Source organism: Cavia porcellus, unplaced genomic scaffold (assembly GCF_034190915.1).
Source record: "Cavia porcellus strain 051 isolate PalLab524CR breed Dunkin Hartley unplaced genomic scaffold, mCavPor4.1 scaffold_1, whole genome shotgun sequence".
NCBI classification, from domain to species: domain Eukaryota; kingdom Metazoa; phylum Chordata; class Mammalia; order Rodentia; family Caviidae; genus Cavia; species Cavia porcellus.
Genome location: NW_026947484.1, coordinates 59,004,576 through 59,031,544, shown reverse-complemented (window position 1 = coordinate 59,031,544; position 26,969 = coordinate 59,004,576). Strand labels below are relative to the sequence as shown.

Genomic DNA, 26,969 nt, shown 5'->3' with positions numbered 1-26,969 from the left:
ACCTTAGTTTGTGACATCTCTCTGCGTGGTCCTTGCTTGACTCCAGCAGGAGGGCTCCGGTCCCTGGGGACCTTCAGAGTACTCTTGTGACCAAGCACAGCACACCACTCCAGCATCCCTTCCACTGTGGCCTGCCAAAATGCTGTGGTTTCTTTGAGGCCAGAGTCACATGAGTCACCTCTCCCTGTCACCTGGACGGACCTCCAGGCACTCCATCTGGCCCTCCTCTGGCCTTTGTCCTGTCATATTTTAGCAGTTTTCCCACTTGAATTGCTGACTTCCATAACAGACTGTGAGCTTAGGAATACTTCTCATTTTTCCTGATTTTTATGGCATTTAGTAATGTGTCTGGCTATCATAACCCTTCCGTAAATGTCGAGTGAGCAAATTTCAGAAATATTTAGCATGTGTACTATGGAGAGCAGATTGCTCCTTGGGTACAAACATTCAGCAGTATTTGTTCACAGATCAGAGAGTCACTTTGGTTTTTTTTTGTTTTGTTTTGTTTTGAGACAGGGTCTTGCTATGCAGTTCAGACTGGCCTTGAGCTCACTTTGTAGCCCAGGCTGGTCTTGAACTCACAACGATCCTCCTGCCTCAGCCTCTCCAATGCTGGGATTACAGGCGTGAGCCACCACGCCTGGCTCAGAAAGTCACTTTGCAGCCACATTTTATATCTAACCCTGCAGCACTGCATGCTTCATGTATATACTGTTAAACTTCCTGAACGTCCAGATCACACATGTGCACAGCCTTGAGGATTGGCAGAACTCAAAACTGTTCTTTGCAGAAAACTTTCTGTAGTTAACTGTATATATTAGGATAGTTGCACAATAGAGCATTCACTTAAAAACTGACTTAAAGGCTGTAACTTGTACGATTAGTACTTGTTCATTTGCTGATGGCTCCTTTGACATGCATTAGTAATCTAGATAAGTAGAAAGGCTGTTTATTTGAAGTTTTAAATAACTTATTCAATATTATTTTTCTTTTATTATATTTTTGAATTGAAGAGATACATTATATTTCAAGATTCAGAAAACAACCTTATCAGTTAAACTGTCCTGCCAGCTGCTGGGGTAGAAGTAGCATTTGAGAAGCAACTGCTAGGTTAAATCAAAGGAAGGAAAAGATGTAACAGTTCTTAAGAAAGGTTGTGTGTGAGCGATAACCTGAGAGGCAGAGAAACGCACTCCAGGCTAGGCTCTGCCTGAGGGGTGCCCTGCCGTGGTGCAGGTGGGTGTGGGGGCCACCAGCTGCCCTGCGCCTCTCCCCTGCCCGAGCTCCCGGGGTATAGGAAGTGACAGTGACGTCATGCAGTGAGCCCTTTCTGTAAAGCAGTTTACCCTCCTGTTTCTTTAAGTGCGGTAACAGGCATACTTCCATCTGGTTTAGAATAGCGCAGCTCTCCCTCCTCGTGTGGGCTGTATTTAATTAAAGACTTTTTAAAAAGCCAACCTATATAACTTTTAGTGGAAATTATAAAGCGAAACGGGGGTATTTTGAAGTTTGATCTGCCTTGTGCTGTTTTTAATCCAGGAGTAGGTGTTGCATCTCAGTTTTTATAGTCTAGAGATTTAGACCTCACAGAACCCTAGCACAGTTACTTTTAAAGATGAAGACAGGAAGCCACAGTTACTTGTGAAAAGAAGAAGCATCAGTTACTTTTGAAGACAAGTCTGGAAGCCACAGGAGAGATGCAGGGTCTTGTCCATGGGCTGGCTGGAGGAGGAGGCAGCCTTCAGAGGCCCTTATCTATCTGTTGAGTTAGCCCGAGCTCAAGACCTTCCTGGTGCCAGAGCGAGGAAAAGGAAATGTTCTGCCAACAGCCATGCCATGGCCCTATCAAAGACAGTGAAATTCAGGCTCACTTTGCTGCAGAGTTTATGGCTGAGAATATAGAGAATAACAGCAGGAATCACTTCCCATCTCCTGAAGGAGGTCAGTGTGAATGGTCCATTTGTGCCACGCTAGCCAAGCACCTCAGACCGAGTGGTTTATTGGCAGGAGAAACTTGTTCTCACAGTGCTGAGGATGCACATTCTGATCTAGTTCCGGCAGGCCCAGAGTCTGGGGAGGGCCTGGCTTCTGCTGTTCGTGTGGAGTGTTGGCCCTCACCTCCAGAGGGGCCTGCTTTGGGGAAGCCCATGCAGCCTTACTGGTCCCCAGGACCCCTTGTGGGACCCTGATCCCACTGTGGAGTGGGGCTCCTAGGCCTGGTGAACACTCCCCAAGGCCTGTGTCTTGGTACTGTTACATTAAACTCCCACACAGCAACCTAAGGTCTCTGGAGGGCTTGGAAACTGGCGCAGTACCCAGGCTTTTCTGTTCCAGGCTTTGTATTTTCCTGATGCTACATAAAGGTTACCATTTTATATTGAACTATCTGTGAATTTTTATAAAGACTTACGTCTCTAGGAAAAATTCAAGCAGAAAATTTTTAAAGATGACGTCACTTTTTTTTGTTTTTGTTTTTGGGTTTCTTTTTTTAATTGGTACCGGGGATCGAACTCATGACCACCTGCTTACAAGGCAGGTGCTTATGTCGCTGAGCTAAATCCCCAGCCCCGATGACATCACATTTTGTCTGACATTTTCTACAGAACCAAAAATATCCTAATTTGAGATTTTGCAAAAGGAAATGAAACTTTCTTTTAAAGCATGAACTCTCAGTGAAAATATTCACCATATTTCATATGCTGTGCTGGTGTCTAACATTTTACCATCTCCAGAGTCATTGATGTAAGCCAGGCATGGTGGTACAAGCCTGTAATCCCAGAACTCTGGGAGGCTGGGGTGGAAGTATTGCAAATTACAGCCTAAGATGGACAACTTAGCAAGATCCTGTCTCAAAATTTAAAAAAGAAATTTTCAAAGGGTCTGGAGTTATAGCTCAGTGCAAAGATATTGTGTTTAATCCCAATACCACCAAAAAAAAAAAAAAAAGAACAGTTATTCATATATGCTCTATTACAGCTTAATTGGCAGTGGTTTTCTTCCTCCAGTGTACATGAAATAGCCTATGTCTGGTGCCATCTTAGATTTTGTAAAATCAGTAGATTTAAGACATCTTCGGGTTACATGCAGTCCAGATATTGGCATTGTCAGGAAACCTAGTTTGTTTCCTCCCAGTTCGCTCTCTTGGAATCATCTCTGTAGCCTCGTCGACTGGCCGCATGTCTAAGAGGCAGGGATTTTAGCACTTTTTACATGAAGCTGGCTAAGAGCTGAAGAGGCCACAGCCTCGTTAACCCTCAGTGGTACTGTATTTAAACCGTCCTCAGAGATAGTGTAAAGCTGAGCAGCTGAGTCTCTCCTCTCATGTAAAGGAGTGCATTTTACCACCAGTCCTGGGGCTCTCTGCTGCATCGTGCCCAGGCTGCTTGGCCCCGATCCCTCCAGTCACAGTCTGACTCCTCTGTAGAGGTCACAGTGGTGGATGTGGTGACTTCACCTGCACCAGGTTTTCAGTGTCGAGAGCCTCAGTGTGTGACGCTGCATCCTATGGTGGATGGGTGTCACTGAGTTCAGGCCACTCAGGCAAGAGCCCCACAGGTACTGGTGTCCCTGCATTAACCCGGGGCTGCCCTCACGGCACAGAGCACCGCTGACCCCTGTGGAGTCTGCACATTAAACTTCTGATGTCTGTGGCTCGGATCTGCCTTTTGTTTGCCAGCAGGCTTGGAACTCGGTCTGTGCTAAAATAAATCTCCTAACTGTTCCCGTTCATGCAGATAAAACCCTCATGTTAACTTGCATCCAGTCTTGGCGATGCCTCATGCCCCTTGCCACTCCGGGTTTCCCGCTCAGCTCCCCAATGGGAGAGGAAACCGAAGGCTTCCTTTTCTCCTTAACTAACATTTCTCCCATTGCTGCCTTTGACTTGGTGACCAGGCTGAGGCCTGACAGGAGTGTGATGATTACAGTTCGAGCTCTCTTGTTAAACAGTAATAATAGTCATCCTTATTAAATACGGTTTTCATTTTCCCATGATTTCTTTGGGAATTGAGTGGTGGGAGGAAGGTGTCTGCCTCCTGAGAGCTTCTGGGGAATTGCCTGTGTTCAGATCAACTGTGTGAAGACAGTGTAAACGTTCCTTTGCTTGCAGTGACCAGGTGCTTCAGCTAATGGTGCTCTCACTGTCACTTTGTAGAATATAGTCTTCATTTTCCCTTCTGTGAATTAAAGTCCGTATGTATTTAACAATTTCTGATTGGTAGACGTTAGTTAACAAATACGTTAAACTACACATTTCTGAGAATTGCATTCTAAATAAAGTAAAGCTGTTACAAAAAGAAAATCAGTTTTCAACCAGGTAAGCTTGTTTAGTATTAATAATGTCAGGCTCTAGTGGCTGTCAGAATAACATGTGCTATCTATCCACACAATTTAGCAGAAAAAATTTTTTAAGAAAGGACCATTAAGTGGTATATATGGCACATTTCTGTTGTTAGAGTTGTTAGAGTTCATAGAGTTCGGAGCCCTCTCATCTTCCCCATCTGAACAAAAGGTGTTTTCCTCTTCCTTGTGTTCTCACGAAGTGGGCCAGATGGAGAACATTTCTCCAGGACAGATCATTGATGAACCTATCCGTCCAGTTAACATTCCCAGGAAAGAGAAGGACTTCCAAGGAATGCTGGAGTACAAGAAGGAGGACGAGCAAAAGCTTGTGAAGAACCTGATTCTAGGCAAGTGCTCTGGGTGAGGTGGGAGGAGGTCTCTCTCTGGTGTGTGAGTTGTGTGAGTATTTTAACACCAGCGACCATAGTCCTTGTTGTACACTGGACCCCACTGTGCTATCGCTCAGGTGGAAGGGAAGAACATGGGCCTGCGCCCGCCTGTGACAATCCCAGAGGCCACGCCTGCTCAGCCTGGCTATGTCAGGATCTCCCAGCCAGCTTTGTAGAGCATTCATGCCTGGCCTCCGGCAGCCCAGATCCCCAGGAAGTGGCGGTGGCCAGGTCTAATGCCTTGCAGGAAAGACCCAGCAAAGGGAGGGGGGGCAGATGAGAAGAGGTGATGCAGCAGTTTAGAGGGGTGTCAAGCTTGGGTGACCCCGCGGCTCCACGAGGGGGCTTTTAGGGAAGGGAGGCAGCTGAGAGTGCACACCCCCATGAGCCGTGACCTGAAATGCGTAACGCTTCTCCCACAGCATCCTGGTGCCAGGTGGCAGCATCGTGGCTGGCAGTCACACCACTTTAACGTCTCCAGGTTCACAGTGTTAGACTTAGCATTGAGAGCGGTACAGAGAAGCTTCACTTGGCAAAAATGTTAGGGGGCCACGGTTCAGTTTTGGGGTAAAAACGTTTTAAGAGTGAAGGCAGGTATGTTGTTTATATAAAATCATCAGGAAACTATGCAATAGATGACCTTGGGACAGAGACCATAGGAAGTAAGAGAGGGAGCCGTGGCACTGTCTTCAGAAAGAGCCTCTGAAGCAGAAAAGCACGCTGTCCACCGGCCTGAGGGACACATGCCTGGCACCGAGCCACCTGCTGGGACAGCTGCACAGCTAGAGCAGAGGGGGCTGTGGGTGAGAGGAGCCAGGCCAGGGCAAGGACGTAGCCTGGGGACTCGGGTATTGTGGATGAGCGGGATGAGGAGCTGCGTTACAGGAATGACGCGTGGTCTGACCCCATTGTCATAAAGGAATGCTGTGCTCTTTTACAGTGTGGGAAATGCATCACTGGCAGTTAGGGTGCATCAGGGAGACTGGGTGGCCTTGGACAAGGGTGCGTCTAGAAAATGCAGGGAGAAGTGGCTGGATCGGATGTGTTTTGTAGGTAGAGCCAATGACCGATTAGATGTGAGCAAAGAAGGGGTCAAAGGCAGATGCAGTGCTGCACTACTCTGATCCCACGCACTGAGGAGGCTGAGGCAGGAGGATCACAGGTTCAAACTGGGTTTACAAAGTGAGGCCTGGTTTCAGAAAACAAATGAACAAATGAAAAAGGGTCAAAGAGGTGATGAAATTTATAACTTGAGAAACGGGGCCAGAGCTGCGCTGCCAAGGGAGGGGAGCCAAGGAGGAGGAGAGTGTGTGAGCAATCTGAAGTATGCTGTGTCCCGGCTCGGAGCCGTGCCTCAGTGGGGACATGGAAAAGGTGGGTGGAGGCTTTGAAGAATGGCTGGGCAGGGGCAGCAATCCCACACTCTACGGGGTCCCTGCGGGCAGGGCCTGAGGGGCTGTTAAAGGTCTGCATGTGACCACCCGCACTTCATCTCAAAGGCCAACCCATGAAGACTTCCAGGCTTACGCAGGTTTGCTTTTGCTTTTCCAGAACTGAAGCCTCGTGGTGTGGCGGTCAACTTGATTCCCGGGTTGCCGGCCTACATTCTGTTCATGTGTGTTCGGCACGCTGACTACCTGAACGATGATCAGAAAGTGAGGTCGCTGCTCACGTCCACCATCAACAGCATCAAGAAGGTGCTGAAGGTCAGTTCTCAGGCAGCAGTGCCCCTGGGGAGGACTGTCTTCCATAAACCCCACCACTTGCCAGCTAGCAGCACTTTCCAGGCTTCCCTGGGGACTTCCACTGAAGATACCCTCTGGCTGCCTGGCTAGATGCCTTCTTTTAAAGGAGGCCTCAGGCTGTGCAGAGGTCAAATTAATTTGACACTATTGCATTTCATGTAGAGTAAGTTAAATTTCTTCCTGGACAAAAATAGTCTACTTAAAGGTTTTACGTGACACTGAGCTAGTGGGGACCACATTTACGGGACTGGGTGCTCAATGATGGGGCTCAGGATGTGAGAGCCGCCTGGGAAAGTGCTGGGATGGAGCTCTCGACTCACCCCTAGTCTCTCTGTCTCCTAGCTGTCTGCTCCTACATGAGAGGCACAGATGCAGTCAGGGTGAGGCTCAGAAGGGCAGCAGCATTGCATAACCGTGCAGAAAGCCCACACAACTCCGCCACCCCTGAGTTGTTTGTACAGGCACCTCGTGACAGGGAGGCACAGCCCCCTAGGTGCACACAGGCAGGGTGGTGCGCTCCAGGCTTCTGCCTCCTGGTGGGGCCTTCCGATGAGGAGCAGGGAATAGACCCATTGCACTCTCAGATCCACCATGAACTTCTAAAATGTGGTGAAGTATACACAGCATGCACTCCACCACATTCACCCGCTTAAGTGTTCCGTGCAGCATGTGAAGATACTCATGGTGCTGTGCAGCCTCAGCACCGACCGTCTGCAGAGCCGTCTCGCCTTTGGCACTAACTCCTAATCCCCTCCTCCATGCAAGTGCTCTCTGCAGTTGCATCCCATGGTGCCTGCTGGAGCACGGAGCTTCTGGAGGCTTAACCTTCAAACATTGGTGACCGTCTTTGGATCTTAGCTTCATTTCATTTTGACATACCAATGCTACATAGCAGTTAGACTGTAATTTTCGCTAGTCAAAACTCCTACATAGATAAAAAACATAAAAGTTTTTTTTCTTTAACCTTAACTGTAAGAAGGTATTTATCAGCTGGGCCTTGGTGGTACACACCTTTAATCCTAGCACTCCTGGAGGCCGATGCAGCAGGGTCAAAAATTCCAGCACAACCTAAAGGGATCTAGCAAGACCCTGTCTCATGGGAAGAAATTTAAGAGGGCTAGCTGGGACCTATCTCAGTGTGACGGCCATGGCATCAGTTCCCATGATTGCAAAATAATTTTTTAAAAGGCATTTATCTAGTTTGACTAGCTGCCTCACCATATTGTTTAAAGATTAATTGTGGAGTAAATTAAAGGAGTGGGTACAGTACTCTTGATCCCTTTTAAAGTTCGTGTGTACCATTTTCTTATCCCCATTTTGAATTGGAGTGTGTTTGTTTTGCATTTCTGTTCTTGCTTTTCCCCACTTTTTCATGTAGGTCCTGAAACAGCATAGTAAGCCTCTCACTGCATAACAGGAAAATCTGTGGTTTGAGGCATAGAACCTTTTTACCTAGGCTCACTGTTGAATTTTGGCCAAATACAGTTTGTTCATTATAAAAATATTATTTTGTAAAAATATTAGTTTGGCAAACTCACTCCAGTAACTTCCTGAGTAGAGTTGGCATTCAACCCTGAATTTTACAGTTTCTAAAGAAGTGAGTCTTATTTTGCAATGATATAGGGCACCTTGGTTTAAGGGGTATGGGGCAGGCAGCCTCGGAGTCCATGTGGAAGGAACTCGTAGAGCCAGTGTGTATAAAGGGCTTGCCGCAGGTGGGAGCCCGCTGACGGAACAGATGCTGGATTATTCTTGGCATGCAGTCTTCTCCTTGGGTCTAAATTAGCTTTGCCTACTAATGCTTTTCAGTGTGGGACCTCCTGGTACTTCTTCAGTGTAGGTGCCCCGACGTGCTTTCCAGAGGCTGTCCCAAGGATCTCTGCAGTTTGACTTCTCTAGTGAGCGCTGCAGTGGCTCTGCCCCAGGCCAGTCTGTGGCCAGCATTGCTTCCATGTCCGCCCGTTGGTGGTTGCCAACATGGCCCAGTTGTAAAACAGGTCTTTGCAGGGAGTAAGATTATTTTTAATCAAACCTGCTGTCGGGCTGTCGAACGATTTACCTTAGGGTAACAGGTCCTGTCTCAGCTAAGAAGACTGAATTAGACTTATTACCCCTGAAGTTTCTTACAGTCTTTATACAGAAGTACCCTCCCAAATGTAAAGGTTTTGGTTCTGTTCATGCTTGCTTAGTATGGGAAGTTGCACAAATCTAGACAGATGAGCCTCTGCAGTGGTCTCCCTGTGTGTCCTGCCCCTGGACACTGCTGCATGGAGCCACCACGAGAAGGCCACGGCAGGGTTCTTGGGCAGCCCCTGAGAGCCCCGGATCTGCTGTGAGGAAGTAGTAGAGTCCTGAGCGTGTGCGGCACCATGAGGGGGAGAAGCTCGTGAGGCCCCTGTGCATATTAATATACATATGGCAGTGTCTCCTTCTGTGACATCCTGTGTCCTAACAGATCTGTGTTCATTTGCAAATGAATGACGTCCTGAGTGTCATTCCAGCTCCCTGTCTTTGGGCACAGGCAGTTCTCCTCCTTGCTCTCTGGCCCCCACGGTGAGGAGCCGGCAGCTTCCCCATAGGTGCCGCTCAGGGAGGCTGCCCAGGTGCCCAGGCCCCTCTCACTTCTCACTCAGAGGGTTGCTCTCCCGAGGCCAATGTGCTCCAAAGTTGCTTCTTTCTTTCGTGCTTCTCCTTCTGACTCCCTTCATTAACCAACCCCCGAGGGGAACTGAGTCTGGGTCTGCCGTGGACAAATTCTGTTCTGGGCCAAGGGCCCTGGGTCAAGCAGCTGGGTGGTGCTGCTCCAAGGCTGTCCGGCTTGATGCACAGCCAGTGTGCTGGGGCTGCAGGTCCACACCCCTGGAACCCAAAGTGAGGCAGAGTTTTATCCTGGAACAGGACATGGCGGTAACTGGTGGAAGTGGCCTTCAGGCATCTGTGCAGGGTTTTTTTCAGGTTGCTATTTCCCTGTGGAAAAGACAAATTTAGACTTATTCTCTCTTTCAGAAAAGAGGCGATGATTTTGAAACTGTCTCCTTCTGGCTCTCTAACACATGCCGATTTTTGCACTGTTTGAAGCAGTACAGTGGAGAAGAGGTGAGAAAATCTTGATTATAAAACCAGCATGCTGCTCTCTCCCTGACCTTTTTAAAGAAAAATTTAAAAGCACAAAATGTGTTGACCATGTGTTGATGGGTCCAGTGGTGCACTCCTGTAATCCCATCTACCCAGGAGGCTAGGACAGGAAGATCCAATATATGGGAGGCCCTTGGGTTCAATCCCCAGAATTGGGGGTGGTGAGGGGGGAACCCTGGTGTTAATTTCAAAACCCAAATTCAGAAGTCGCTTAGTTCGGTGTTTTGTTTGATGTTGCTTACCTCCCAAACAGTGCACTGAGGAACGGGGACATTTCCTTTCAGAGTTTATAAGAAAACATGGAGAAAGTAAAACAGGCAGGTTAGTCAGTGAGCAGTTACCTCAGATGGGACTTTCTGTCCGTGCATTGCAGAGAACTGTGGAGTATACTGGAGTATACTAGAATGTGTTACTATGTAAAGAAAATGAGTTTCGGCCTGCGCAACCCTCAGAGATGAGACCTAAGTATGAAGGCTTATGTGTCTTTTGATGTGTCCTAAAACTTCTACTGCTTTAGTGTGTAATGCAGTTATTTGGTACACATCAATGTATCTTAAAATTTTAGAAAATACAAATAGTTACTGTTTGTTAAGGGCTATATCTAGCTCATTGTACATTAGGTTATTTACGTGATTTAATTTGACAAATGCCCTGTGTGGTAGGAATTAAAACCCAGTGTTACTCCTGAAGCTCAGGGAGGCTCACTGACAGACTCCCCTGCACACTCGTGGGCCGGGGCCTAGCCTATGCCCGCTGCCTGCCCAGTCAGCAGAGGGAGAGGACTATCCTGCAGGTGACAGGGAAGGGGACTAGCCCAGCACCTGAGCAGAGCAGAAAGGCCAGCATGAACTGTGGACAGTCGCTCTCTCTTCCTGGTCCCTGCCGGAGACTGTGTCACTGACATTGTGCAGAGAGGCAGGTGATTGAGGGCAGGATCTGGACAGTTAGCAGTGGCATCCATCAGCCGGGCGAGGACAGGAGGGAGCATCTGCCTGGACACCACCACCTGGAGGCCATTCTCACCTCAGACTGGAGGACCAGACATCGGTGTGGTCGCCAGTGTGATGAGAGGAAACGTCTTGTCTATTTAGCAGTCTCAGTACCAAGTGCCCTCTTCCAAGCAGATCATGCATGCCCTTGGTGCAGCAGTCGTGAACAGGAAGGAAAGCAGATGACTGTCATGTTTGCTACAGATCTGCCGCTTCCTAACACACATGTTCCTCTTTTCTTTTTCTTAAATCTCCCACCTTGTTTTGTTGATTTTACTGTTGGAAAGGCTCAAGGGCTAGTCTGCCGAGTTTGTCAGTGACTTACAGCTTGGGAAGGGAATGACAGATGCAACCGCAGCACAGCAACATTAGAGTACTCTCCCGCCAGGTGTGTGGGGCGGATGGGAGCCCCTGGGAGAGTGGAGACTCTGCCTCTGCTCTGCGGGGCGATGGAGAGATGTGGTGCGTGTGTAAGTGTGCACAGCCTGGTACAGTAGACGACCATCCCCAAGAGCAGTGAGTTGAGTGTATCTGAGGGAAGGGGGAGGCAGTTCAGCCAGATTGATGGTGGTACATCTTACCGTCTTATGTCTTACTTGTGATCCGTGTTACTTAAGCATTCACTACAGTTGTTGGTCACACTGGTTGATCAACCATTCATGGCAGTTCCTGTCAGAAGCACTGTGGTGTGTTCCTCCACCTTATTCACTGGACCTGACCCCCTGCGACTTCTGGCTCTTCCCAAAGTCAAAGTGGAAGGAAGTGTTTTGAGCTGATTCAGGACCTCCAGGCAGCCAAGACAGCCCTGAAGACGCTCAGGCAGACTTCAGGGCTGCTGCAGAGTGGCCAGAGTGACGGGAAGAGTGCGTGGGAAGCCAGGCAGAGCCTGTTGGAGAGTGCACCGCAGTGCATCTTTTAGTGCAGTAGCGCTTTCTCAGTGTCAGCATTCCTGTGTGTTCCAGGGCTTCATGAAGCACAACACTGCCCGCCAGAATGAGCACTGCCTCACCAACTTCGACCTGGCGGAGTACCGGCAGGTGCTGAGCGACCTGGCCATCCAGATCTACCAGCAGCTCGTGCGGGTGCTGGAGAACATCCTGCAGCCCATGATCGGTAAGGGCCTGCCTCTAGCCTGTGTACCCACGGAGACTGTAAAGTGGGAGGGTGATGCAGGCCCGCGGCAAGCCCGGAGCCCTTGAGCCTTGGCCACACTTAACTGATGTGCAGAGCATCGCTGCTTCCATGTGATGGAGACTACAGGCCCCGCCCTGGCACCAGAGATCCCACCTCTTGAGATGGGTCCTCTTATACCTGCCCAGTTTCTGAAACCACTCTGAGCTTTGGATTGAGGTCTCCTGTGCAGGGCATCCAAAAGGCCAGGGCAAGCCGAGGGGTCCAGGAGGCTGTGCTCTGCTTGGGCAGGCTCCTTGGCTGCGGATGGTCACTGGGGATATGTTGTATAGCTTCTGGAGATGTGCAGGGTGGTTTGGGGTGAAGCGGGGTCTCTCCTTAGCTGTGTGGCATGTGTGTGCACATGTGTCCCTCTTTACATTCCTCATACAGCTGTCTATATTTGCCCTCATCCTGGGGCTTCTCTTCTATTGTCCACTGATCGATTGCTCCTTTGGCATTTGTGGCAGTGTCACACTAGGAATTAGGAGCCGTGTGCACGTTAAAGATTGCTAATGTTTTTATTTTGGTACGGGGAATTGAACTCGGCACATCATGCTTGCCAGACAGGCGCTGTGCCACTGAGCTGAATCCCCAGTGCCAGAATGATAATTTGAATGTGTTGAACTTTTTAAAAACTTTTTTTTCGGGGCTGGGGATTTAGCTCAGTGGCATAAGGGCCTGCCTTGCAAGTGTGCGGCCGTGAGTTCGATCCCCGGTACCGATAAAAACTCTTTTTTCAAGTTACCAACAGTGGTGTCCTCAGGCAAATTCTGAGCAGGCCGTTAGAGCTGCCACCAGCTGGCCTTTCTTTCCCCAAAGTGCTTCATTATTCTGCCTCAGGACACATAGTATTCCTTTCTTTTGTGGGCCTAGTTAAGCAACGAGAGACACAGTACTGAGGAATCCCTACAAGACAGCAGTGATTTCTTCCCTGCCCCTGAAGGTCAGGAATTTAGAGCTATCTGGGTCAGCCAAAGCGCAGGAGCTAATGCAGAGGCCAGGAAAGGGCTTGGGCCAGTGCCACCTCTGCTGCTATCCCATCTGCCTGGGTCTCACTGGGTAAAGTGGCAGTGCAGCTCTAGGGCATCCCTGGGCTCCCCGCCAGCAGCCATCTGCCAAGGGCAAGTGTCTGCGACCCTTGGATGACAGGGAAACGAGGGTTTGCACAGCTGATGTAAAGGCGCACCAGTTGGGCTGGCACTGGGGATACTCCTCAGCCAGCCTTAGGAGGCTCACCATGTGCGTTGGGACCATCTCCAGCCCTGCGCCAGCGTGCTCCTCAGGTCCCTTTTCTCCGGATGTACCATGCTCCACTCCCAGGCACCACCCTGTCCCTTCTTTCTTGTCTGTCTGTCCTGGGAGTCAGTATGGAGAATGCTTGCCTTAACTTTGATACCTCTCAAAAACCTGCCCAAACAACATGTGTTTGTGCTATCAGGAAGCCACTGGCCCTTAGGCTAGAAAATACTGTGAGAGACGTAATGTCAGGTCAAGGCCATACTTAATCATCCAGAGCTCCTCCAGGGGAAGCCCTTCCCTCACTGACTCCCAGTCCAGGCCTATGTGTGTGCTCACACACGGGCTCCCTTGCCGTAACGGCTCGCTCCCTACAGTCTCAGGCATGCTGGAGCACGAGACCATCCAGGGCGTGTCTGGCGTGAAGCCCACTGGGCTGCGGAAGCGCACCTCCAGCATCGCCGATGAGGGCACCTACACACTGGACTCCATCCTGCGGCAGCTCAACTCCTTCCACTCGGTCATGTGCCAGCATGGCATGGACCCCGAGCTCATCAAGCAGGTGGTGAAGCAGATGTTCTACATCGTGGGGGCTGTCACACTGAACAACCTCCTGCTGCGGAAGGACATGTGCTCCTGGAGCAAAGGCATGCAGATCAGGTGGGCGGCCCTCGGGGGAGACGCAGCCGAGCCCTGGCCTGGGGGGGCACTGGGATATGAACTGCAGTCTGCTTACTCCTGTGTATCAGCCTGCAGTAGGACAGGACACAGGGCAGTGAAGGCTTCCAGTGTGTGACTGCTCTTGGAAATACACTGCAGCAAAATACCTTTTGTACTAAGGAAAGAGGAACAGACCCTGTAGATGTTTTACACCACTCAAATATGCCCCCACTGTGTTGTTAAAGAAACTGTCTATCGCGGCCAGGGATTTAGCTCAGTGGTACAAAGCCCACTTGCCAGGCACAAGGTCCTGAGTTCGATTCCTGGGACTGAAATGCTGCCCTCTAGCATAACCTCACTGTAACTGAGCTGGGGGCTTAGGGAAATATTTACTTTAAAGCATGTTCAGAGTGGGAGGGAGGTGATTCCTACAAGTGTTTAGGGACTCACTTTCAGGACAGTGTCCTTTTCACGTTCCCTTCCTGATCTGCGGACTTGTGGTTACTAAGGTAAGGCTTTCCGTTCAGGCAGTGTCAGAAGGCCTCCTGTTTGCCTGGGACTGAGCTCCGATTCTCCAGTTGGCTTAGTCTGAGTTTGTGACCCGCTGTCACCTGACTGGCCACCTCCTGACACCTTAGCATCCAGTACACTGGCACTTTGTCTCTGCCAGCAATCCTCCCATCTGTCCCTGGGCCTCCTCAGGCCACCGTCTCTCACCTTGGCCCTTGGTTAAAGAGGCTGGAGTGCAAGTGTCCGTGGTCACTCCACTTCTGTATCAGATCCCACACCCTCAGCTTAAAGGATGAGGGTTATTTGGCCCAGAGTTTCAGGAGTTTCTGTCCATGGTTGGCCGGCTCCAAGGCAGGAATATCATGGCAGAAGGGCCTGGGGGAGTGAAGCTGCTCACTTCACAGCAGCTCACAGGGAGTGGCACACCTGCCTTCAAGGTGGACTAACCCTCAAGGTGGTCCCTCCTCCTAGTTGCACGGTCCGCCCTGAGCACCAGCAGGTTACCAGTGACCAGCGCAGCACCCCGTGATTCAGCCCCCTTTCCAGGTCTCTCTACGCAGCAAGCTGACAGTGAAAGGGACTGGGGCAGTTATTCGGTCTGGGGCTCACCTTGGGGAGAATGCTAAAGGATTCCTGAGCCTCATCCTGAAATTATAAGAGACGCTAGCAAGTGTGTCTGTCAGCTGGCCAGGAAGGACAGCTCTCTAATATGATTCAATTGGTTTCAGCAAGTCTGAGAACTTCTACTGGGAGAAGTTCATTGTCATCCCTGTTACAGTTTCTTGTCAGTCTTACATAATTGCGATTATAAGCCTCATGACTATTTATAATGACAAATTTCTAAGCACAGCTGATTAGGCTTAAGAAAATGGAAGAAAAATACTGCCTGTCATTCTAACTGACAAGGCCACTCACACAAAATGCAGGTGTTTATGACATTGTTCATCAAATTTTATTCTCCTCTGCCCCCACCCCGTGTCTCTGTCTCTGTCACAGGTACAATGTCAGTCAGCTGGAAGAATGGCTCCGTGACAAGAATCTGATGAACAGCGGAGCCAAAGAAACCCTGGAGCCGCTCATCCAGGCTGCTCAGCTCCTGCAGGTGAAGAAGAAAACGGATGATGACGCAGAAGCCATCTGTTCCATGTGCAACGCGCTCACCACGGCCCAGGTAAGGCGCCTGCCCATCAGTACCGTGCCACCACCACGCGGTGCTCCAGAGGGCTCAGGAGGCCTCTGGTAACCTGACTTCCTCTGTGACAGAGAAGGCGCGCCTCCCCAGGCCTGGAGTGAGGGAGATCCTCCTAGAAGTGAGTGGAAGTTAGTGCGAGTCACAGAGGTCTGCGGCTAGGGTGCAGGCAATGTTGTGCCTGTGTGTGGTGCGTGGTTTCCCTTTGGTAACGGATGACCTTTTAAGACTTTGCTCTTTTAAAGCAGATAGTTCATGTTCCTTCAGTTCTAGAAGTGACTCGCTAGGAGCCCGTCTGCAGGCACCATGCTTGTTGCTGAGGGCAATGTTCAGTAACTAATGAAAAGTATTTGCCCTCAAGGAGCTTCCAGTTGAGTAGGGAAGACAAAGATGTATCTGGCAGACTCTACTATAAAGCTTCCAGAACATTCTGTAGCCAGAGGACTAGCAGAAGGGCTGAGGGTGACCGCAGGTAGCACACTGAGTGTGCAGTTTAGGAAGCATTAGAAAGGCAGCCCAGCCCTTCCACTGTAGCATTGGCACGAATGTGCCAGTTCCTTTTGTGCTTGTCCTCTGTGCTGACTCCTCAGCTCACTTAATGTCGTCACTTATAGCAGAATCTCAGATTGTGACCCATGTCATAAAACTCAGTCTGTAGACAGTTGGAATCTTATCACATGAGAACAGTGGGGACTCCTACTGCTGAAGTATCTCTGCTTTACACAGAAGGTGGTTTGTTTTCCTCCAAAAGGACGCATGACAATTGCACGAAAGAAATTAATTTGACAACTTAAATGATCTTCTTTCCCTCTAATTAAAAATTGGTTAATTTTTGAGAGCCTTTTTGTTATGTCATTTATAATAATGTATCTTTTGTAAAAGTATAGTTTTTAAAAAGACCAAAAGAAATATATAGTTCTGTTATGGTTAATATGACAGATGTATTTTGTGTGAACAGAGCACATGCTGGCATTGCCTCCCTGCACAGTGTTCATAAAGAGCACGTGTTTCTGTGAAAGTAGCCTGAGCCAGGGTGCAGCCCCACCAGGGTCCCGAGGACAGGTGCTGCTCTGGGAGTCCAGGGGTGGAGCAGGCACTTCTGCCTTTCATGCTGTACAGTGAGTCCCTGCATCCAGAACATTCACATGGAGAACTTTCGCAGCATACTATGCAAGACTCACTTTGTTGACTTGGGAACAAATGTGATTTACGAACAGTTCTCCCGAGTGGAGAGGGACTCACTGTAGTCTTAGTATTGCTTGAATGTTTTTCTAAACTTCTGTTGCTTCTTAAAATCACATGCATGTGCTCTGCTAATAGGTGTCTTGTAAAGACGGTGTAGAGGCAAAGGTGCCCCGAGCCCCGCCTCCCAGGCAGGATTTGGAACTCCCCGGGGTGTTTTTGACAACACAAGCAAAACTCTCCTCATCTCTTCTCTCACAGATTGTCAAAGTATTGAACCTGTACACCCCAGTCAACGAGTTCGAGGAGAGGGTCTCCGTGGCCTTCATCCGAACCATACAGGTGAGCGGCCCATAGTGCACACTCCGGCCTGCCGTGGCAGTCGCGCTTCCTCGGTGGTGCTGGGCTCGAGCCCAGCTCCTGCATGTGCCAGGCAGGCCCGACCACGCAGCTGCAGCCCAGCCCGGGGCCCCTGACAGTTTGCTGTATTCTGCAACAGTCTGGCTAAGTTGCCGGCTGGCTTTGAGTTTGTGATGCTCCAGCTGCAGCCCGAGTAGGATGACAGGCAGGGCCTCGCACTTGCTGGACACAGGCTTCGGAATGGAGATTTCATGCCATTAGTGAAGGACTGTGTTTTTGTTGTGTGTTACGTTATCGTGGTCACAGTACAGTAACTTCTTCGGGAATAGTTTATTCAGTCAGTGAAGTGATTTGGAAACAAAGATAAATACCCCTCATCAGTTGAGGATATTTTGGTAGCAGTCTGGTGGAAATAGTCCTTCAGACTTGAAGAACTGATGCCCTGTTTCTTTTTTTTTTTCTATCTTCTCAGATGCGTTTACGAGACAGGAAGGACTCCCCTCAGCTGCTCATGGATGCTAAGCACATCTTTCCTGTCACCTTTCCCTTCAACCCATCCTCCCTCGCCTTGGAGACCATCCAGATCCCCGCCAGCCTGGGCCTGGGATTCATCTCACGGGTCTGAGAGTGGTGAGCTGGCGGGTGTGGACAGACAGTGTGGTGTTGCCTAGATGAGAACCTCACTTCCAGTGAGCCACGGAAGACACCTTCCTAAGCAAAAGTACTGCTTAGCTCTCAAACAAGAAGGTAACTGGAAATCCCCTGGAATTCGCCCATCATCTCCAGTAAAAAGATGGGTTTCTTTGAGCCGTGTCATGCTGAGAGCAACACTCGTCCTCAGTCCGCCAGGTGTTCTGAGTTTCCATGTAACCCAACAATGGCAGGGAGGGAGGAAAGGAAAGAAGAGGAGGGAGCAGAGTGCATCTTTGCCTGCCAGCGTTTATTTTAAATCCTTAGCACTGCATTTAAGTAGATAAAAACATAAACTGTATATATATATGTGTATATATATATATGCACATATACATACACACACATGAGCTCTCATTAGGAAGATACCAACAAAGAACCTCTGCATGAAACAGAAAGGAAAGTGGCTACTGAATACATAACAGTTTAGGAATCAGTTATGTCAGTACCGCCAAACTGGATCAAAGAAATAAACTGGCACTATGTAAAGTAACTTGCCAAGAAGCACCCTCATCTCTGCCCTGTGACACAGAGATAACGGAGGGAAAGGCAGCTGGCTGCACAGCATAGGTGCCCGCTGAGCATCTGAAACTGCGGCTGCGTATCTTCTGACTATCAGTGGTACGCGCAGTTCCACAGTGATAAGCTTCTCCTACACCTGTTTACAGTTCAGTCAGTTCTACCTGGACTTTATGCAAATGCCCACAGGTTCACCTGCAGAAGTAGCAGACACTGGGATGTCCTCCTGTAGATATGAGAAAATGCTTGATAGCTAGGTGTAAGATTCACACAGTGGTGAAGCTGATGTCACTATTTATTTGAGATGTGTTTCGTTGGTGGGTGTGTTAATTTCCTTGGCTGGTTATCGCTTCTGGGGCAGTGTTCTGTGTAGTAACTTATTTTAGTTCCTTGCTCTGATTCTTGCAGTACATATTTTCAACCTTGACAGGTTTCTTTCCTTTTCTTAATTTATTAAGAATTAATCTCAGACATTATCTAAAAAGAATTATCAGAATATTCATAATTCAGGTCTTAAAACTTTGATTATATTATAAATTATGCAAAGAAAGTGTATAATAAATAGTTATAATTCAGTTTTTTAAGGTTCAGAAATGTCTATAAATGCCACTAGGTACTTTAAGAAACATTTTGTTAGACACATCTTAAAACATACAAGCTAAAAGATTGTTGAGTTTTACAGAGGATTTGGTTCAGTAAGATCTAGGTTTTTAAAATTAATTTCATTGGTACATTTCAGATATATATAATATTCATCATAAGGAATTTATGCCTGTACATAATAAGTCTTGATTCTTTTTTTCCCCAATCCCCACCATTCCCTTCAACCCAGGTCTATATTTTCATTCTGAAATTCTAAACAAACATATTCTCCATTTTACTCAGAAACCTTTTGCAGTACCTCCTTCGGGTTGTACAAAATCAAGTCATTAGCTTTCATTAGAAATTCCAGCTCTAAAATACAGTCATAGGTTTCTGTGTTTAACTGTTAGCCTATAAAAATGACATCTTATTAAAATACATGCAATATTACTTATGGAAGTCAAATAGTTTCAAGTCAGTGATAAAGATTGTTATTAAAAGGTTCGTGCTGTCTCTTAACTTATTTGAGCCTCAGTCTCCTTTCAAAAGATAAGAAGAGTGGGAAGCTGGTTCCAGAGGTCCCCCTGTGACCCCTCGTGGGCCCTGGAGAGCAGAGCCGCACCACCACCCCGCCCCGCCCCTGGGCCCCAGTGCACAGCGCCCACCACCCTTCCAGTTCCCAAGAGGTAGCACCACACGGTACATAGCTGGCAGCCTTTGGCTGTGTTCACGACTCAGACACGTGCGTTTTGAAAGCCCTGCTGTAGCTTTCACTGTGTTAATTTCATCCAGCTGCGTACTGCTGTCCTCCGGGTCCACGCTTGGGTTGATTGGCGGTGTCAGCACTGACTGCCCGTTCAGGTAGACCCTGCGCCTGCCCTTATCACGGGACCTTCTGTGAGCAGGGACTCTTGCAGTCCAAGAGCACATAGGTGGCAGTGTGGTGGAGGCTGCCCCCAGTGCTTGCCATCCTCCACAGTGCCCTACTCACCGTGTGTGGTGGGACTGGTGGTGTCCTGAGCCTTCCCCTATGTCAGGGTCCCCGAGCTCCCCCTGTGGTCGCAGCCCTGTTTCTCGTTCGCTGGGACCCGTGTCCTGAGGTACCTCATCCCTGTCTTCAGGGTTCCTGCTGCCCAGTTCTGGGGTCACTGTCCCTTGCCTGGGCGCCCTGTGCCATTTCTTCTGTTCCAGGTTGGGGGGGTGACATCTCTGCTGTCCCAGGGCTGCACCTTCCAAGGCCTCCCCAGAGCTCCACTTAGGGATCCGAAGTAGCTTCTCTGAGTTGCCTGAAAATGTCCAGTGGTGGCGAGAAGCCTTCCAGCCTGGACCCGGGACCTGGCCAGCAACTGTTCCCTTGCTGGCAGCACCGGGGGTCCTCTGGCCAGGGTGGGGCCTGCCCACCTTTCCTGTTGCCCACCTGCTCTCCACACTTCTGCCTCCTCCTCAGCACACTACCTCCCTGGAAGGAGGCCACGGGGTCTCATGGCAGCTGCCCTGCACACACGCTTGTCCTCTCTTTTTGCAGCCACATCTGCTTTGACATGAGAGCTTACCCTTCTCTGGCACACAGGGCAGAGCACAGGGAGACTTTGTCCTGGGATGCAGGGGACTGAACCTAGGCCTTCATGCCGAGCCACAGCTCTTTGCCTCCCACCCCTTCCCACATCCCTGCCAATCCACTGCCCTCAGCATAGGCTCCATGGGCCCCTCACAAGACGGTGAAGAACAAGTGGGGAACGTGCCCCCCAAAGTGGAACCTCATGCTTCTCGCTGAGTGCCTGACACCACCTTCTTCAGATGCACCCGCAGTCTGTGTCACTTTGGGGGATGGGTTTTGTTGCCCTCAGCTCGGAGGTGATTGAGAGCTTGCCATTTATGGGCAGTGGTGCTGGATGCAGCTCAGGGAGAGGATGTAGCTGGGAGACTCGAGGCAGGATCTCGGCAGTGTGATGATAGAAGAAACCACTTCCTGTTACCCCAGGAAAATGGGCCCCGCAGCGCTTCTGAGGGGTCCTTACACCACACACATTCACTCACACACATGCACACGCCCTTGGAGGACCCGGGAATACAGTCACTTTCTGTAAGGCCCCGGCCTAGAGTAAATCAGAAAGCAGCACCCGGCGCCCCCTGGTGGCCATCATAGCCATGTCAGGTGCTGGGCTCAGGGGTGCCTTTGCCCTTGCCAGTATCGCAGTCTGATGGGCCTACCGAGGTCACCTTGCAGTCTTCTGTCCCAGGAGCCCTGAGCTTGGTGCACAGTGACCAAAGCTGCAGGCCACTGTCCCCAGTCACACCCTGCAGAGCCACAGGTGAGGTCGGGCCACCCTCTCTGTCAGAGAGCTCAGGGCAGGTGCAAGTGGCCATGGGTGTGCTTAGTGTCAGGGAACAGGACCTCAAGCACTGGCATGCCAGGGTGCATGAGGACATGCGTGCACCTCAGGTGGGAGCAATTGCAGCCCCAGGCGTGATGGACCCATGTGGTGTACACATGCACATGTGTGTGTTAGCAGATGTGCCAGGAGTTCAGGTGTGCGTGTCAGGGGCATGTGTGTCACCATGGCTTCTGTCAGGAGGAGTGCACAGCTGGTTCTCAGGTGCCATCAGGCCACCTCCCCTGTCCATCCTTCTCCAAGCTGCCTCACATCCCCGCCGGAACCAGGCCACTCCCCGTTCCCCTCCTGCACTACCTCCTCTCCCGTATCTTTTCCATCTTTTCTTGTCATCTGCAACATGGCCAGCACCAGTGCTGCCACCTGGAGAGCCCCGAGGTACTGAGGCTGTGTCACCATGAGAGCAGTCCGGCCTCACGGATGCCTCGTTTCCCAGCAGCCCTTTCTTAAGGAAGTTGGAGGCACCAACCCTAAAACTCCCCATGGATATTCTGTAAAACCTTTCTAAGGGGTGTCACAGTGTAGAAGAGAACAGGCAGAAAGGAGTTGCTGTAATGTATAGTTCATTGTGTTACCCTGGACGGAACAAATTACCCTGGAATTCAATCAGGAACTGAAAAGTGCAATGTAAAATATCTCCCAAAATGCATTTTCTACATTTTTTATTTTGTAATTTGGTCTAGCTACAAATGTTAGTTAGTTGAACTTAATAGATATTATTCATGAAAGGTCTGAAAATAACCAAATTTTTTGGTGTCGTAATATTGCTTGAAATGTTGGAAGATGTTTACCGTTGAAGCCGGCGTGTCTGCTCTTCCGTGCTGCGGAGATCAGCACCTTTCCCGCGACCTCAGAGTCAGTGCTTTCACATGTCCTCCTGTTAGTGTGTGAGAAAATTTTAGCCTCTCTATGTCATACCTAAGCCATTATGTTTTCCCAAAACTGGTGAGTTTCCCTTTAAATGTGGATATGTAGGCTGTAACTTATGATTTCTAGTCATATGTTTTTGTGAAGTCTTGGGGTAACATTGACCATTTTTACATTCTTGGAAAATTTAAATTGCTCCAACAGCTGCACAGAATCCCTGCCGTGTGACACACACTGTATTTAATGAAATAACCATATTTATTAATTGACTGTGAAATGGAGATAGCTTTTAACTGTAATGAAACCGAACATTGAGTTTTCCAGGATTTTTCCTCCTCGTCGGATGTGGACAGAGCCCTGTCGCCACCCAGAGATCTTCGAAGCTCCCAGGTGAAACAGCCAAGCCCAGAAGAGCAGGAGGTGGCCAGGGTGAGGCGGGACTGGCCCAGAGCCTGGTCTTTGCTAGGAGAGGTCACTGATTTACCTCGTGTCTGCAGAAGCCCTGAGACCCGGCTTCCATGGATGCCCCTGTGTTAACTAAAAACCAAAACAACACCCGGGTGACGCATAGCCTCCGAATCTGTAGTTGTCGAATGTGGTGCTTAGTGCCTGTATCCCCAGTGCTGTGTTCCCCTGTTGTAAAGAGTTGTTTAATAAAAGAACGGTACAAAGGCGGCGTGTTGGTGTCCTAGGGAACCTACTGCACACTTTAAAACCGCCGCACAGATCGTTCTTCTGAAGTCCCGTGATGTAAGTGACCCTTCCTCATGGCCATGTGCTCGGAGACTTGGAAATTTAAAAGTTTGCCCTCAGAGTTCCCCTGGAACATAGGCAGACACACTTGATAAAGCAGACCAACACCACTGAGGAAAGGCAGCTGTTTCGTTCAAACAGAGCCGTGCCAGACATCCCAGACCCTTTACCGGGAGGGCAACCCTGCCGCGGGGGTGGACACTGTGGTCTGGCCAAAGCGGGAGCTCTGGTTTGCACCGTGGCTCTGCTGGAGTGCGGTGGGGTGCAGGCAGAGCGTGGAGCAGCAGAACTGTGACAGATTCAGGCCCCGCTTACAATGTGGCCATGTGTGTGGTCACTGCACACTCCCCTTCTTCGTGCCCTGGCCAGTCATTCATTGAACTCCTGTTTTAGGGACCTTCCTGGATGGAGAGCAGTATCACGACTAAGTTTGGTCACTGGCCCCTTGGACTGCAGCCTGGTGGGACATCAGGGTGTCACAAGTGATGAAATGCCAGAATTTGGGAAGTTTCTTCTGCCAAACACATTGAACTGAGCCGAGCTGAGGTAACCTCTCCCCGCCAAAGACCGCTCTGAGCAGTGCTTTTTCGGTGATGGCTGAGATTCTCTGAGCACTTGATAAAAATGCAGCTCAAACTAGCCCGAGCAGGAAGGAAAGGTGTCCCCTGCGTAACCAAAGTGCAGGGTATCTGCTTTGCCCTTGTCCCTGACCACGTCTTCCCTGGGCAGTGGTAGCAAGGGTGACACTCAGGAACGAGTGGCTCCATGCAGTGCCTCTGCCTACTGGCTCTTTCCGGACCCTGCCAGGGAGGTATTCCACAGCGGAGCTCAGTGACTGCTTTGCTGTCCTGAAGCAGAGAACAGAGGGTGCACGTCTGCTGCTGTGCCACCTTGGGCAGGGGCGGGGGAGGGTGCCATGGCTACTGGGCTCCCTGGGTGGTCACAGCAGGGCAGGGAGCACACAGAAGTGGGTGTGCGAGGTGTCACTGGGTAGGACTACGAAGGGGAGAGACCGAGGATGTGGGTTCCACCCGCCGGGCTCTGGGACTGCACTGCTGGACCCAGGTGTTTTAGTCAGGGTTTGCAAGGGAAGACATTTAGTACAGGACACGTGATTTAGAGGGTTATTTTATAGTAGTCACCCAAAGAGTCAGACACAGAAGAGTGTAGGAGATCTGTCCACACACTAGACACCCAGAGAACCCAGCGGAGGGCCCAGATCCCACAGCAGTGTCCTGCACAAGTCCAGCTGAAGGCCTAGAGCCCATGACAATGTCCTATGCAAGTCTGTATCAAGGATCTCCACTGGGAAGGCCCAAAGATCAGCAGTGGAAGCTAGAAAGTCTGTGCCAGTAGGGTGAATGGGCTATGCTGGAGCCAGGAAGCAATGCTCCAATAAGGAGCAGGGCTCTGATAAGGAGCAGGGCTCCCCTTACAGAGAACCGCAGCCATCCTCCGGGAGGGCCGGAGCTTCTCCGAGGACAAGAACAGCCCCATTCTTACCAGGAAGCCACTGTGACAGTCTTCTGGAGATCAACAGCACCGTCTCCCAGTTCTCTTCTGATGCTGTTGGCAGTGGTCCTCAGGTGGGCCCTGCACACCCAGCATCACACTGACTCGGGTCAGCTGGGTGTTCCAAGGTGACCTGTAGTTAATCCTCCACGCAGGGGAGAAAACCGTAGAACATCACTCAGCTCACCTGGCCAAGTCAGCAGGGAGTGAGAAAGGCTCAAAAGGGGTGGAAGGTGTGGAAGGGACCCTGGCGCTAGAGGGGGAGGGGACGACTGGTACAGGTGGTCCCTGCAGGGTGACAGTGCACAGCCAGAGACGCAAGGACGGACGGACGGGAGGAGGACGGGCCTTGTCTGGCGAAAGCTGCCTGTGGCAGGAGCAAAGCCTGAAGCTTCTGTGGTGACAGCACCCAAACAAATGTGGTCACTTCCTGAGCGCGTATTCTTCAGGAAACTTAGGGTTTGTAGAGAGTTAGGTCAGCAACAAGGTGAAAGAAGGCAGCTGGATGATCTCAGATCTTCAGCATACAGCGTGGGGGAATACACGATTTATAAGGACAGGACTCGGGGAGCAGCCTGTGTGTGGGGTGGTCCCATTGACAGCCAGGTGTGGAAGGAGGGGCTCCTTTGTGTGGGCAGGGACAGGGAGCTTTTACATGCTGTCTCGGGGACATAGACGACGGAGGAACATGCAGCAGGGTGGTGGGGTGGTCATAAAAGCGAGATGGGCAAAGACAGGCCAAGTGTCATTTATTTAGTTTTGAATTTTTGAAACGGGCTCTCACCATGTAGCCTATGCTGGCCTAGAACTCACAGCGATCCTCCTGCCTCAGCTTCCAGAGTGCTGTGATTACAGGTGTGCTCCACTCGCCCGGCTTATTTCTCACATTTTGAAAGTGGACTTTAGAGGTTCTGCTTCTGCTGCGCTGGTAACAGGAGCTCTGGTGACCGCTTCCTCAGTGAAAGTCACTTTTAAACACTTTGCACCCCATTCACAGCCTCTGGATAGGTACTGTGCATGCATCCCGGTACCTCTTCATCTCGTACTGCAAACCTGGGCTAATGAAGTTCAGCAGTGAGGCCGAGGATGAACAGCAGCGAAGCATTCACCACACATGGACACAAACCCTTGAGCTGGTGCTGCCTGAACCCAGAAGCAACCTCCCTGCTCTCCAGGGTGCCAGTGGGCCCCAGTACCTGGCCTAGCCACCCGTTGCAGACACTGCCCAGCCCTGCCGTGGCCCACAGCTCCACCTTGGATCAACATTGCTGAGGACACGGGACCTTGGGCTTCTCTACTCAGGCTTCTTGGGTGCTGGGTTCCTGCTAGGAAAGGCCAGCCCTGCATCTGGCTCCCAGAGCAGGGTGTCACCCAGAGAAGCGGCATTGTCCCCGAGGCTTCTCCTGGGAGCAGCATGGCATAGACGTTTCCCACTGGGGAAATGGACTGCCTCAATGACAGAGTCCAGAGAAGCTGCTGTCTGAGGCCACCCAGGGCCGTGGGCGGGTAGGGGACGGGATCGGGAGCCAATGGGCTCCCTGCCGGAGGAACACACTAAGTAGGTACTGTGGGCCAGGGGGGGCACAGTTGAGAGGGGGTCTCTGTGGGCTGAGGACGGGTCTCAGTCAGTGATCCTGAGAGCTGTCCTTCCACAGGACCCCACGCCGACTAACTTGCTTCAGTCTGTGTGATACTGGTGTCCTGTGGCACTGATGAAAAGGCAGAGCACGGGGGAGGCAGTAGCAGACTCCAGCGACCTGGAACTGGTGGGCACGGTTGGGTTTGGTAATGGGTTGGTGGAGATGTCATTCTACCCTTTAGACTAGGAACACTGCATGTTTGTATTCTTCTTTTAATTGAAGAATTCTTACTGATGCCCACTGGCCATACGTGAGACTACATGCACCATGGGAAGCAGGTTCACATCCCTAACACATGGTCTGTTCTCTCTTTTTGTCATTGTTTTTGTTTTTGGGTTGGCTTTGTTGTTGTTTTGTTTTTGTTTGTTTTTGTACTGGGAATTGAACTCAGGACCTTGCACTACCAGGCAGGCGCTGTGCCGCTGAGCCACATCCTCGGCCTGATCTGGTCATTTTTAAACAGCAAATTCAAGCCCACTTCCTCTACAGCAACAAGGACCAATTCCCACAATTAATATGTTGTATTATCAGAAACGCTCAGTACCAACAAAATTGTGAGATGCACAAAGAAACAGGAAAAGCTGACCCAGGGCTGGGGAAATTAGGCACCAGGAACTGAACCTAAGAGTAACCAGCAGTTTCCGTTAGCAGCTTGAGAACTGAGAGGAGAAGGAAGGGGACAGGACTGAAGCACACACTGGTTTGGGACGGAGAGGTGGGGGAGTGGGGCCGTGTGGCCGCTGTGACGCACTGGAATTGCACATGAGGTGGATATGCGCTGTGTGACCACGAACTGGGGTTAATCACAAGTGTATCCCAAACTCTAGGGCAACCGCCAAAGGAAAAGTTTAAAATAGAAGTTTAAAATTGCAATGCAAAAAAGGAGCAAAGTGCCGTAATAAAGTGTTCAGAAAAAGTGGGAGACGAACCCGGGATGAAGCCACGCAGCAGCCATGCCATAACCTGGCACTTGTCACACCAACGCTGCCCTCAGCATGGGCATCTATGCCAACCAAAAGGGCCTAAGGGCCGGGCCAAAAACCCCAATGTCGTCTGCAGTGTGCTTCCACCCGCCACACAGCCAAAACTCCTGAAAAAGCGAAA

General features: G+C 50.2%; 1 protein-coding gene across 9 annotated transcripts in view; it reads left to right on the top strand.

The window, feature by feature from the left end:
- The window catches only part of Myo5a (myosin VA), a 155,233-nt gene extending 132,601 nt beyond the window's left edge, over positions 1-22,632 (top strand). For 7 of the 9 annotated variants that reach the window (XM_013154616.3, XM_063248865.1, XM_063248867.1 and 4 more), the window contains 8 exons: positions 4,542-4,688; positions 6,282-6,436; positions 9,482-9,571; positions 11,562-11,712; positions 13,386-13,668; positions 15,175-15,349; positions 16,811-16,891; positions 17,382-22,632. In XM_013154616.3, coding sequence (XP_013010070.1) covers positions 4,542-4,688; positions 6,282-6,436; positions 9,482-9,571; positions 11,562-11,712; positions 13,386-13,668; positions 15,175-15,349; positions 16,811-16,891; positions 17,382-17,534 — 1,235 coding nt within the window. In that variant the 3' untranslated portion in view covers positions 17,535-22,632. The remainder of the gene's footprint in view (positions 1-4,541; positions 4,689-6,281; positions 6,437-9,481; positions 9,572-11,561; positions 11,713-13,385; positions 13,669-15,174; positions 15,350-16,810; positions 16,892-17,381) is intronic. The other 2 variants (XR_010047556.1, XR_010047555.1) reach the window with 2 other exon arrangements.
- Positions 22,633-26,969: the final 4,337 nt, after the last annotated feature.